Consider the following 14,347-nt stretch of genomic DNA (forward strand, 5'->3'; position numbering starts at 1 on the left):
CTCCAGCTGTCAGAAAAGAAAATGAAAATGTTTTCCTCATCCATTATTTTACTGGAATGAACATGCTTTTGGAAATAACAAACCCATCAAGTTCACCATGCGTCTCCCTGCCACCTCCCCTTCCATTCTTTCCCTCATGCCTTTCTCCCCTCCTCCACTTCTCTCTTGTCTCTTCATTTATATAGTTCCTTGCCTCCCATTTCTTTTGATTTTTTTTTAAAGCCTTAGAATGCAGATAAAATTTTTCCCAGCATACTGTTGACTTTAGTTGTAAAGGAGAAAGCAGTGGCGTTGGAGAAGAGAATAGACATCAGCCTTGCATGAGTACCTGTTACAGGCACTTGGAGATGCACTTTTAAACAAGGTGTCATTTGGTGGTAGTGGTAAAAAGTCAGTGTTGAAGGGTTAAGATTGCCCCATTCTTGAAGAGCAACAAAAATCCACTGGCCTTTCTTACATGAAGGAGCAATGGGAGCTAACATCCCACTAGGAATGTTGTTGATGCTGATGTGCTTGATCTAGATGTAGAGTTTGTGCTTTAAAATGTATTTATTTATTTTAAATATTTATTTGTTTGAAAGCCACAGTTACAAATACACACACACACAGAGTGTTTCCATCGCTGGTTCACTTCTCAGATGGACACAGGCCAAACCCAGGAACCAGGAGCTTCATCTGGGTCTCCCCCATGGGTGGCAGGGGCCTAAGCACTTGAGCTATCTTCTGCTGCTTTTTGCAGTCCATTAGCAGAGAGCTAGATTGGAAGTGGAGCAGCTGGGATACAAACTGGCTGCCATATGGAATGCTGGTGTCACAGTCAAACCACCATGCCACAACACCACCTCCCTACCCCATTTCTATTCATTTATTTTCATTTTATTTGAGAGAGAGAGAGAGAGAGCGTGCTTTTCCAATTGTTAGTTCATTCCCAAAATGCCCATCTCAGCTGGATTCTGCTAGGCAGAAGCCGGGAGCCTGGAACTCCATCTGGGTTTGCCATGTGAATGGCTGAGACCCAAGCACTTGAGACATTATCTGCTGCCTCCCAAGGTGTGCATTAGCAGGAAGCTGGATTGGAAATGGGGAAGGCAAGAATCAAATCAGGAACACCAATATGGGATGCAGGCAGCCCCAGCAGCCCCTAGGTATTGTCTTTGAAAACCGTATTTCTGAAGGCAGTCTGTTCTTTGAAAGTAGGCATTCCTGTAAGAAAGGAGAGGGGGCTTGGTTTCTTCTTCTGAAGCGGTTGAACCACAGACATTGCTAGTCCTTTGGTAGTGAGTTGGCTGCCATTTTCTACTCGTTGCCTTTGTCTCTGCAGGACTGCTAACCTAGTCAACCTTTCCTGCCTCAACCCCTGCTGTGGGAAAAAAAATACATTGACATTTTTGAGCCTTAGTTTTCTGGATCTGTCTAGGTTTTATATGTGTTAGGATAGTGAAGAATATTTGCACAACAGCAAGGTTCATTTGAAAAGGCTGTAATGTTTGCAGAGACTATCACATAAGGCCATCAACCCCTCAGACTTCTAAATTAGGGGCACGGATGGGAGTCAGGTGCCAAGAGAAATATCTGACCATTTCTGAAAATTTATAAAATGTTTTATTTATTTCTGATTACTTATTTCTTAAAGATTTATTTATTTGAAAGGCAAAGTTAGAGGGTGAGTCAGAGATAGAGATCTTCCATCCATTGGTTCACTCCCCAAATGGCCACAATAGTCAGGGTTTGGCAGGCTGAAGCCAGGAATCACGAGCTTCATCTGGGTCTCCCATATGAGTGCAGGGGCCAAAGTACCTGGACCATCTTCCACTGCTGTCCCAGGAGCATTACCAGGGAGCTGGATTGGAAATGGAGCAGCTGGGACTCAAACTGGCATGTGTATGGGATGTTGGTGTCATAGGTGGTGGCTTAATCCTCTGTACCATAATGCCGGCCCCAGTTTTGATGATTAGAAAAAAATCTTTCTGGAACAAGAGATGATTTCTACCATAAGTATATTTAGATCTGTCTTTCCCTCGGTCACATGGATACTGACCTGTGCCCTGAGATAAGTTAAGACTATGATCTATGTATTTCCACTGAGAAAAAGAGGGAAACATTCTTGAGTGATAACTTAATGGTGGATTATGGATAATAATTAACTTGAGTTCAGAGCAGGAAAGGCTTCCATGGTTGAAATCTTTTCTCACCAGTTGCTGCTTGTGAGTGCTATTTGTGGGATTAAGATAAGGTTGTGTGGCCTGAATTTTATTTCTTTCATTTCCCATCTCCAGTCTTCTTGAATCTAATTGATCATAGGAAACTGCAGATGTACAAAAGAGAAGCTATCTAGGGATTATTATCTTCTATTAGCCTTTGTGGTTCTATTGAGTGATGGAGAGCAGGGTATTTTTAGGCAGTGTGGGTGGTACAATGTGATCACTGCAGAGAGTATGGAAATATTTTGGATTTGGACAGTTTAGTGACTTCATAATTGTTAAGTAGCCTTGAAAACAGGATTGTGGAAAATAAGCAACACAAATAATTGGCTCTTGCTCCCACTTCATAGCAATGATAAGGAGGCATTTGAATGTCAGGGTTATGGAGACTTCTATCTTATAAAATATCAATCTACGCGGCTCAATAGGCTAATCCTCCGCCTTGCGGCGCCGGCACACTGGGTTCTAGTCCCGGTCGGGGCACCGATCCTATCCCGGTTGCCCCTCTTCCAGGCCAGCTCTCTGCTGTGGCCAGGGAGTGCAGTGGGGGATGGCCCAAGTCCTTGGGCCCTGCACCCCATGGGAGACCAGGAGAAGCACCTGGCTCCTACCGCGGCGGCCATTGGAGGGTGAACCAACGGCAAAGGAAGACCTTTCTCTCTCTCTCTCTCTCTCTCTCTCACTGTCCACTCTGCCTGTCAAAAAAAAAAAAAATCAATCTATTTATAAATTAATTATAAATGGTAGAGTGAGTGCCCAGTTCCTTAGGAAAAATGTCCCTGCTTCTTCTGCCATTTGCCCATAGAAAAACTTAATTGCCATTCTTTTAATTCTCTGTCTTGTGGCTAACTAAATTAACAAAGGTCTCAGGACATTGGAACACTCATAGACACTCAGGAATTTAATTCTAGCTCCATTGAAATGGCCAAATGGTCTAGATCAGAAAATCTTTTAGTTGAGGGGACTGTGTAGAAATATAAATTGTTTTTTCTGTCTTTTGGAAAAATATATAGGAAAATGGCAGTTTTTTGAAATTAGTTGGGTTTTTAAGAAGTCTACAAGATTTACTTTTGGTCTTTTCCAGTGATTAGCAAGTACAAGTTTTCTTAAGGACTCAATATGTTGAATTTGAAGAAGTGTGTGTGCTGGAATTTGGAAGTTTTGATTTAAAGATTTTTAAATTAAATTTTAGAGTCACAGTGGAAAGCGGCAGGGGGAAAAGAGAGCAAGAGCCAGAGCAAGCTTCCCTCCCTGGTTCATTTCCCAAATGCCCATGACAGCTGGGGCTGAACCAGGTTGAAGCTAGCAATTAGGAACTCAGTCCAGGTCTTCCTTGTGGGTGTCAGAGAAACCAATCAATTTTGTCATCGTCGCTGCCTTATAGGTTCTGCAGTGGTGGGAAGCTGGGGTCAGGTACAGAGCCACGTATCAAACGCAGGTACTCCAATATGGGACATGGGTGTCTTAATTGGTGTCTTAACCAAATACTTGCCCTAAAGTCTTGGCTTTAAATCTGACCTCTGCCACTATTTAGTTGTGTGGTTGTTGCTTAGCAAACTAACTCCTTTTGCTTCAGTTTACTCATCCATGAATGGTGAAAAGTAAAAAAGTTTCATTCATAGGGGTGTTTGATGATAAGGATAGCCTAGGCAAAGTGTCTTGTATAGAACCTAGCATAGAACCTTGGATAGAATCTAGGTCTTTGATAAACATTAATTAATGTTATTATCTTACTTATTACTAATCTATTGTACTAATCTGTTGACAAAAAATTTAAACACCTTGTATTTGCCAGGTGGAGTAAAATAGGTTATTATATTTTTGATAAAAATTAAAAAGTGAACAATTTCCAATGCCTCCAGTCATATCTTATTAGTATAAGGAGGTAGATTCTGCAAGGTATTTGGTAACACCATTTTCATGACACTTAATGTCCTGTCTTATATTGTTTCTTCCTATATAGCCAGCTTACTAGTTAATAATAACTTTGCAGTCTTGTTGTATCTTTGAAGTCTGCATACCTTTGTGGTTGTTATGGAAATTAATTAGTGCCTTAGAATGCAGGACTTTCAAAGATGAAAGAGAGCCCAGAATTTATCTGCTTTTTCATTTTGCAGATTATGAAATTTAAGATCAGAGAAGTAATACAATTTGTCTAAGTTCACACAGCTTTAATTCAGGTCTTTATTTGTTTGTCTTCCTGTGGCTTCTCTCTGAATAAATAGGTCAGGGATGGACATTTGGCATAGTGGCACTGGGACTCCTGCATTCCACAGTGGAGAGCATAGGTTTGAGTCTCAGTCCTGCTCCTGATTTCAGCTTCCTTCTATTGCAGTCTGGGAGGTAGCAGTGATGGATCAAGTAGTTGGGTTCCCACTATGCAAGTGGGAAACCTGGATTGACTTCCTGGCTCCTGGCTTTGGCCTGGCCCAGCCTTGGCTGTTGCGGGCATTAAGGGTTGAACCAGCAGGTGAGAAATTTCTCTCTCTTTCTCCCTCTGTCTGTCTCACTGTGTCTTAAATAAATGAATGAATTTAGAAGAGAAATCTGAGTAGTTTATTTTAAAAAATGTTTTCATTTATTTTTATTAATTTGAAGTACCCAGAGACACCCAGAGGGAGAAACAGAGTTAGAGACAGACAAAGACAGAAAGAGAGCTCTCATCTGTTGATTCATTCCCCAAATGCCTATGGCAGCTGGGAATGGGCCAACCCAAAGTCAGGGGGCTAGAACTCATTCTAGTCTCACACACAGGTAGCATTAGCAGGAAACTAGAATCAGCAATGGAGCAGGGAATTGAACCCAAGTACTATGATATGGGATGTGTGTGGTCCAAGCAGTGTTTTAACTGCTACACTAAATGCCCACTCCTGAGTAGCTTCTAGTTCCTGGTTGTGCAAAAGGCTGTGCACAAAGGAGTAAATGGAGAGAACAGTAGGAATTCAATTTCATTGATTACAGGTAGCTCCAAACTTGGCCGTGTCTCAAGAGGCCCTGAGCATGGAGTTGCAGAGAACACAGATCTGTTTGTAGCCATCACTGAGCTGATTTTGCAGTGACATAGACAGATGTCAGGAAACTCATCTTTGAGTGATTAATGCCATGAAAGGGGAAGAAGTGGGTGACAGGAAAATGTATTTTATTCATCTAGTTTCTAAAATAAATATTATGTTGATCCCTGCTGACAGTTCTGAATACTTAGCATAATGCTCAGAGTGTAACAGCTTTGAACACTTAGGAAGTATCTGATAAATGAAGGAAATCGAGCTGAGTGAATGCTGAAGAGTCTCTGGACCTTTTTGGGTGGTGGTAGTGATGAAGCTTAATTCATAAACAATTTAAGAGAATAGCAAATTGAAAGCTTCATTCAGTCTTAACTTGTTTTGAAGCAGTGAAATAGTTTGTTTTGTGGTTGTTGAAATAGGGCGGGCAACTGTATCTTCTAAAGAATCATGAAAATGCTTTATCTCTGAACATTTTGTTGTTGTCATTTTCCTTGGCTTTCTTTAATTTCCATGTCCTTTTATTCCCAATGCATTTACATTTAGACAGTTTTTGTAACTTCAGAGTATTCACTACATTCTGATGATAAGAAGAGAGATGTATTTGAATACTACCAAAAAAGTTAGTATTCGTTTATTACTGTAGAAAATTTCAAATGAATCTCTCTTTTCATCTTAAACCCCAGTTTTATGCAGTTACGCTTTTAATATTATTCTTTTTAACTGATTTTAAGTGCCTTAGTATTAAGTATTAGTATTAAGCATTCCACATTTGGGATAGAAATTTTAATGGCTTCAATCAAAAGCAGTTCTAACTTTCCCTGTTAAATAACATAATCTACAGCCTTAAAACGCGTATGATATTCTTACTGTGGAATTTTATTCAAAACTAATTAATTTATTTTCTTTGAATCTGTTTATTTGACTTAAAACTCCTTGTGACAAGCATTGCTGTTCTTTCTTTTTCATTTCTCCCTCTGTTGTACCAGCACATCCATTTTCATTGAAACCCATGGCCTCTAGAATACACGTGACATTTCTCAGACTCTCAAACAACTAGGCATGGCCATTTGATATGTTCTGGTCATTGGGATATAAACAGGTGCAATAAAGTATTTGAGAAGTGCTTACTGTAAAGAAAGAGGATGTGCCTTTCTCTTCTTACTTCACCCCTCCTCACTCCTGCTGGCTATCATGCAGTCACCTTGCTTATGAGGTAGAGGCTGAGTTGATGATGGTAGAACAAAAGAGAATAAACTTGGGCCCCTGATTATTAGAGTAAATATATTAGCTTGACTTGCCTACATAAACAGTGACGTTTGAGAAAATTTAACTTATGTCTTCTTTGAGGTGTTGTAATGAGTTTTCTGCCACTTGTAACCAAGATGAAAAATATCCAATTCAGCAACTATAACCAATGCCTTTTATTTTTAGTCTCTAGGATAGTAATAGGACATAAGTTTTATTTAGAATATACATTTTTTGAACAGTCTATTTGCTTGTTAGCTAGGAATAAACCTTGTTTCTTTTAAACAACTTTACTCAGAGACGCTGACTTAATTATACATTGGTTCAGTTTAATTTAGCAAATATTTATTGTGCAAGGCAATTTGCTAGAAGTGTCAGAGAATAAAGAATGATGATGATAATAAGTTCTTTATCAGAGTGTTGTACAATCCTAAGTTTGGAAAAAAAATAGATTTACAAGTAATTTCTAGAGTGTGTGTATGTATGTATAAGACTGATGTGGTAATTTTTCATTTTTTAAAAAAATTTCTATATTCTGGGGCCAGTGTTGTGGCATAGTGGGTAAAGCCACCGCCTGATGTGCCAGCATCCCACATGGGCGCCAGTTCGAGTCCCGGTGCTTCACTTGCAATCCAGCTCCCTGCCAATGTTCCTGGGAAAGCAGCAGAAGATGGCCCAAGTCCTTGGGACCCTACACCCATGTGGGACACCTGGAGGAAGCTCCAGGCTCCTGGGTTTGGATTGGCTCAGCTCCAGATGCTGTAGCAATTTGGGGAGTGAATCAGCAGATGGAAGACTTCTCTCTCTCTTACTCTCACTGTCTCTCTTTCTGCCTCTCTGTAGTTCTGCCTTTCAAATGAATAAATAAATCTTTTAAAAGAAATCCCTGTTTTCCTATAATGAAACTGGAGAGCCCATATCAAAGGATACATGCATATAAAAATCTTCTGATCAATTTTACTTCTACTTCAGTATGCTAATGGTAAAAGGAAAACTTAAAAATATTTGAACTGACTTATTTACCCTTGAAATTAATTACTCTGTGCCAAATTCTATGGCTAATGGTGCTCTTCTCACAGTATCTTTGCTTTTTTGGAGGCTTAGTTGATTTTAAAATAGAATCATTTTGCATAGTAAAACAGAAGATGCTGAAAGTTGTAGAGATAGGCTACTATTGCGTGTATTTATGTGAATACTGTATTTAATATATGTGAGGATTTTATGGTAGAAGCATTTTGTTGAACACATTTATGAAAAGTAGTATGAATTGCCCCCTTAGCTGTTATCTTTGGTGGAAATTATATCTTCTTGACCATGGGGATGAGGTTCTGAGTTCGAATTTTAACAAAAAAGAGTCAAACAAATCTCTCCAATTGTGATGCCTTAGTACTCATATATTAAAAAATATTCACATGAGAAAGAAATATATGTACATTTATACTATAATACATACATCCCCTTAAAAATGTTACTCTAAAAATAACTGACATTTTAAACGAACTAGAATTGGGAGGGATCACTGAGAACATTTTAACCACTCAAACCGTTCAATGTTATCACTAAGCAATAACCCACACAGTAGCACTCTTATTAAACATTCTAGCACAGCTATAAGAATATGCTAACTTTCCTGAAAGTAAATCAACAGTGTAGTCAATTAAAGATGTTACCTTTACAAGGCAAAGGAGAAGGTAGTTTGACTGGAGGAGTATGGGTAGAAGCACTAAGTCTGCTGAGTTATGGAAACAAGGTGAGAGGAATTTGCAGGTGGGAGAACAGTGACAGCTTAGCATGAAGTGGTTCTGGCTTCCTCTGTAGTATTTGCTTGTTTGTTTTGTACAGCTATTTGAGAGAAATGTGCAATAAATGCTTTGAAACCCAGCATTTATCCAGATTGAGCCTTGGTGGAGGATGTGGGATGAATGGGCAGCACACACGGTGCTGTGTTCCTTCATGGCTTGCTCATCTGCTTGTGTGATGTTCTTGGGATAGTGTATCCTGGTGACATGATATACAGTGTGTTAGGAAAAACTGTGCAAGAACCATTGGGTTTTTCAGTTGGACTACCATAATTGTTTAAATTGTCAGTGGCATGTGAGCTGATTCTTGTTACAGCAGTGTACTCTATGTCAAGTACCCTGACCATCAAATGACTATGGAACTTCTTGTTGTTGAACTAAGGAGACCTGCTGAATCAGGACAAGAAAAAAGTGAGTGTGTTTGTAATCAGGGTGGTAAAAGGAAAAGAGATGTGAGTGGTACAATAGAGAAAAGCAGAAAAAGGAAATGAAAACCCATTATATGCTGAGTTTTATTTTGTTTGATTTTCATAACAGTCCAATGAGGTGGGTATTATTTCCCTTTTGAATAAATAAGGAAAACAAGGCCTAGAAAGTATTAAGGATTTTGCTCAAGGTCATCCAGATAGAAAATAGTGCCATTGAGATTTGAAATAAAATTTTCATGGCTGCACAACCTGGTCTTTCAAACTCTGCTAGTAGATTGAATATGGAGACTGAAGCCCGTATGTTTATGGCAGTGGCTGTGTGAAACTGATTAAGTCTTTTAGATCTTTCAACCTCTTTTTCCTATAAGGGTGCTAGGCATATTCTACTTAAAAGTAATTTGAAATGTTAAAAAGCAGTAACACATTTTGTTTTCCCTCCACAAAACTCCAAGTTCTTTAAATTAAAAATCAATAGTATAAATGGTGTTGGAATGACAGGGTTAATGGTTTGTATAGTCAGTCATAAGAAAGGAAAAGAGATAGAGGATTTCTGGGAAGAGGCAAAAATGTTCCCAAAGCAAAATGCATCTGTGTGTCAAGAAAGCCAAAGGGGAAACCACTGATGACAGCTGCAAACACTGTGGAAATTGAACCAGAAAACCAAACAGGTGGCATCTGATTCAGTCCTATTTAGGGTCTTTTTCCCAGAAGCAAAATATTCTTGCTGTGTTTCTGTATTTTAGGAATTGTTCTTCTAGTTCCCTTGTCCCTTCCCTTCTTTCACATTTTGTAATTGGATATTTGAAATTCTTAGAATTCTATCTAGGAAATACGTGAAATCTGTTCTCTTTATATTAATAAAAAAATCATAAAAAATTTGTAGTGCAAATACATTGTGTGGACTTTAGATAGTCATGTGGTTATTGAGGTGGGGCTCACAAAGGTTTCCTGTGCTATGATGTCTTAGGATACCTCTAGAAAGTTGGATACTTTGCATGGCATTTCTTTCATTAGTTCAACCAGGAAAAGTGGCTCCAAAGCTAAACTGATGTTCCTTCAAGATATTTCAGCCTCTGAACTCACATCATTCTGGTAATGCCAAGGCTATATAGACAAAGTGATCCAGGGTAAGAATCTTGCTACTAGTACTATTCTAACAAATGTTCTTTGTTGGGGCCAGTGCTGTGCCGCAGTGGGTTAAAGCCCTGGCCTGAAGCGCCAGCATCCCATATGGGTGCCGTTTCGAGACCTGGCTGCTCCACTTCCTGTCCAGCTCTCTGCTGTGGCCCGGTAAAGCAGAAGATGGCCCAAGTCCTTGGGCCCCTGCACCCATGTGGGAGACCGGGAAGAAGCTCCTCGCTTCTGGCTTTGGATTGGCACAGCTCTGGCCGTTACGGCCATCTGGGTAGTGTACCAGCGGATGGAGGACCTCTATCTCTCTCTCTGCCTAACTCTGACTTTCAAATAAATAAATAAATTTTTTTAAAAAAATGTTCTTTGTAACAAATGTTGAATGCTTAAAAAAAGTGTAAAGTGGGGAAAAAGAAAACAATCCCACTAAGATAACAATTGTAAAATAGGTAAATTCACACACACACACATACACACACACTTCCCTCCAACCTCCCTACCCATATGTACATGAAAGATCACCAAAAAATTTCTTCAAAGGTTGATGAAACATGTATATTATATTTAAAAATTATACAGAGTTAAACTATTCTTGCTCCAAAATAGTTATCTTTTAATTACATTTTCCATGAACTTTTGGACATACCCTGTGTATATATAAGACACAGACACCTAAATACTCAGTCAGCACTATGTACAATGTTACTAGTGTACTATGGCCAGCTTAAACAAGCTTACTTGTGTCTCTCCCTAACTCCCCAATTGCACATTCCCTGATATTGGAAGATTGAAGTCAGCCACTGCAGAAGGGTTTTTATCACACAAATTGGCAAATGCTATTAATCTGGTCTCCCTCCCCCACCCCCCATCCCCAGAAAACTTACTGATGGACATCTACCAGCACGTTATTCTGTGTATACATGTGTGTGTATGTGTGTGTGCGCATCTGTTGAGTTGCTGATGAACAAGATTTGTTTGTGATTTCTCTTTGCATTTCTATGGAACCTAACACATTACCTGGCAGATTTAGGGGATATTTAATAAATGTCTGACAGATTAAATAATGTCTGAAAGAAGGAGGGATTGGAATTGTGGTTAAAATTCTTACAACAGATTCAATACTATTGTTGGCTAATATTTAATTAATAAGCAGTTCTGCAAAACCAGAGAGAAATGGCAGTTTTACAGTTTTCTGTGTAAGTTGCTGAAGTAACAAAATTAAATTTACTTCAATTCCAAGAGTATTAAACATCCAGTTAAGTCTTTACAGAGTTTAAAGTGCATGGGACTGATTGGAAGTCTCTAGTTCTGACTTTGCTTGTTGTTATTAGGGCGTTGACAATGTTTTGCAACTTATTTCTTAAATTTGTGAAATGCGCCAGGCTGTGTGTGTGTGTGTGTAAGAGCTATAATTGATGTGAAGAAGATTTTCATACTGTGCTAAGTTTTCAAGATATGATTTAGGGTGCTGGAATAACTCCCCATTATCCTCTGGTAACCTGAGAAATACAACTCCCAAGTTTACAGATTCCCCCTTGCAAGTAGGATAAATCTTAAAAAAATTTTTTTTTTATTTATTTGAGAAACAGATTGGGGAGAGAGAGAGAAAGAGAAGAGAGGAGAGAGAAATTACACTCACTCATTTGCTCCCCAAATGTCTGCAACAGCCAGGGCTGGGTCAGGCCAAGTCCAGGAGCCAGGAATTCAATCTGGTCTGTCATGCAGGAGGCAGGGACTCAAGTACTTGAACCATCATCTACTGCCTTCCCAGGTGTGCATTAGCAGGAAGCTGCAATTGAAAGTAGAGCCACGGCTCAAACCTGGGCATTCTGATTTGTGATGCAGGCTTCCCGAGTGGCATCTTAACCTCTGCACCAAATGCCTATCCTTGGATCTGTCTTTAGTTCCTTGCATTGTTTTAAATTTGTTTGGTTTAGCTCTACTTATTAGTGTGGAGATTGCAATAGTCAATGTGCAGGAAATTAATTGCCCCATAGATATTATTTTTGATTGTTTAGCACATTAAACTGGCAGAGTCCAGTGCCCCTGCCTGCTGATTGTTAATGATTACTAATATGTTGTAATTTAATAATGCTTGTGGAAATATAAATGTTTGTTTTATTTTGTGTTTGCATTTATTGAAAGTTTTTGTGTAACTCAGCTGATGAGTCCTGGAGTGATTCTGCAATTAGAACTACTGATAGGGCCTTTCTCCACGAAATGCCACCCTTCTCATTGCTATTTCCTCATTAGTAAAAATACAGAGTGGCCTTAGCATTCAAAGGAAACAGAAAAATCCTGGAGTTCTCCATGTTACTTTTATGAGCAGACAGCTTTATGAACTGAGCATGTACTACTGTTTTGGGGAGGAATATTCAGTTTGCTGTGAGGCCCCTTCCCACTTTATTGCCTAGCAATATGAAAAGAGCTTTCTAACTAGAATAGTCATTGAGCTGTAGAATGGGTCTCTCCAGGACAGTAGGTTTCCTCTCCTGACCAGCTCAGAGGGACTGACCCTTTGGGGGTGGTGGGAGTGCCACTGACAAATCCCAAGGTCAAGGGTGACCTTAATGTCCTGGCCAACTCTGTGATTCTAGCACTGGCATGCTCCTCATTTCCATTTTCTTCCATCAGCAGGGAAGTGCAAATCCAAGGATGAACCATGCTACTTCAACCATTGCCCTTGTGATTAGTGGAAATCTTGATTTCTGGGATATGGTGATGTATATATTTTGTCTTTCATTCCTGGTAGACCATAGAAACATAGTAGGTTGTGAGACCTTCCTCATTCCACAAGGAAGGACAGCTAAAGAATCTGGACAGGCAGGCCTTGCTGGGAGTCCCGATGTTGTCTATTAATGATCATACCTAAGCAATGAAGTTTTCATAAAAACCAAATGGACAGGGTCTGTGAGCCTCCACCTAGTTAAACCCATGGCTAATTCCTGGAGGGTGGTGCACCTGGAGAGAGCAGGTTCTTGTGACTGGTATCTTAGGTGGGGGTGGGGTGGGGACTGAGCCTTCAAGCAGTGGGATCTGACACTGTTTTCAATGCGATAGCATCAGAATTGGATTGAATTAGAATACATTGAGCTGGTGTCTGCTGCAGAATTGATTGCTTGCTGGAGAAGAGAAATCCTTGCACACTTGGGGGTCACAAAAATCTTCTGTGTTGACTGTGATGTGACAGCAGAGGAAATACTGCTTTTTCTGATATTGTGACTTTTTAAGGGAAAAAGGTTTTTAATTTCTCAATTAATCACTATCTTCACAGCTTCAGAAGCTGAAAATTCTGAAAAGGTTACACTCTTCTCATCCATCATCTGCTTGTTCTAGATAGTTGATCTCTAGTTTACCTTTTCTGGTGTGTGTGTGTATGTGTGTACACTAAAATACTTTCAAATTATGTATATAAATCTCACTGACTTATTCCACAAGTGTTAGATTTCTGAGCAAGTTCTCTTGTGGTTATCATTTTTGTATTGTTTAAACCTTGTAGACCCAAACGAAACTCATGAAACTGTTATATTGCTCTTTATGTAAAAGTCATCTACCTTTCTCAGAAAATTATTAACATAGAGGAATATCAAGGAACATTTTTTTCTATTAAAAATATGAGAAACTAAGATGCAAGATAAAAAGAAAATATTTGGCTTGGAGATGAAATCTAAAACATAAACAAACTTTTTCATATTCTTGCTAATAGATCATAGAGTCTATGCAAATACTTTTAATACTCATACAAAAAATAACAAAATATTGTTAAGTTCCCTTAACTTCCTGTTAAATTATTGAGATATGAGAAATCAGAACACAATGATCAGGCGTAGTATAATATTGTCATATGTTAATATTTACTAATTTAATTGTTTTACTTATTTGAAATCAGAAAGATAGAGACAGAGAGGGGTCTTCCATCTGCTGGTTCACTACCCAAGAAGGCTGAAGCCAGGAGCCAGGAACTCAATATGGATCTTCCATATGGGTATCAGGGACCCAACCACTTTAGCCATCACCTACTAACTTCCAGGGTGCACTTTAGCAGGAAGCTGGAATTTGGAGTGGAGCCAGGATGCAAACGTAAGTATTTCCACATGGGATCCAGGCATCTCAATCAGCATTGTAATTGCTGTGCCAAATGCCTGCCTCTTAAGATTTGAATAGTGTTTTGGACTTTATAAAGTGCTTTCATAGATACTTTTCCTTTTTAGGTCCCAGTAGTCCTGTAGTCATTATTATCCTAATTACGTAGGTAGATGAAAAACCTGTCTCAGATTTAGTCAAAGTTATAGATATAGGGACATGAACCCGGTTTCATAACTCACAAGGTAGTTCTTATTTTCATAATCCATCTCTTCTCATCTTTCACCCATGGTGTTGTCCTTTTGAATATATCCATTATAATGGACTCAAAGTAAAAATTCAAGCTATATTGAATTACCAGTGGCAAATTTCTATATGTGGAGTTTTTCATTTTCAACACTTTATCCTGCCAGCTGAGGGTTTTTCTATTAGAACCGGTAATCTGGCAGGTCTTG

General features: G+C 39.1%; 1 protein-coding gene across 5 annotated transcripts in view; it reads left to right on the forward strand.

The window, feature by feature from the left end:
* The window catches only part of RGS7 (regulator of G protein signaling 7), a 524,234-nt gene that overhangs the window by 6,168 nt on the left and 503,719 nt on the right, over nt 1–14,347 (forward strand). For 3 of the 5 annotated variants that reach the window (XM_062210668.1, XM_062210672.1, XM_062210670.1), the window contains exon 3: nt 12,444–12,527. The exons of 1 other annotated variant lie outside the window; for it this stretch is intronic. In XM_062210668.1, the coding sequence (XP_062066652.1) occupies nt 12,444–12,527 (84 nt within the window). The remainder of the gene's footprint in view (nt 1–12,443; nt 12,528–14,347) is intronic. One more of the 5 variants, XM_062210671.1, reaches the window with a different exon arrangement.

The sequence above is a fragment of the Lepus europaeus genome, chromosome 14, assembly GCF_033115175.1.
Source record: "Lepus europaeus isolate LE1 chromosome 14, mLepTim1.pri, whole genome shotgun sequence".
Taxonomy (NCBI): domain Eukaryota; kingdom Metazoa; phylum Chordata; class Mammalia; order Lagomorpha; family Leporidae; genus Lepus; species Lepus europaeus.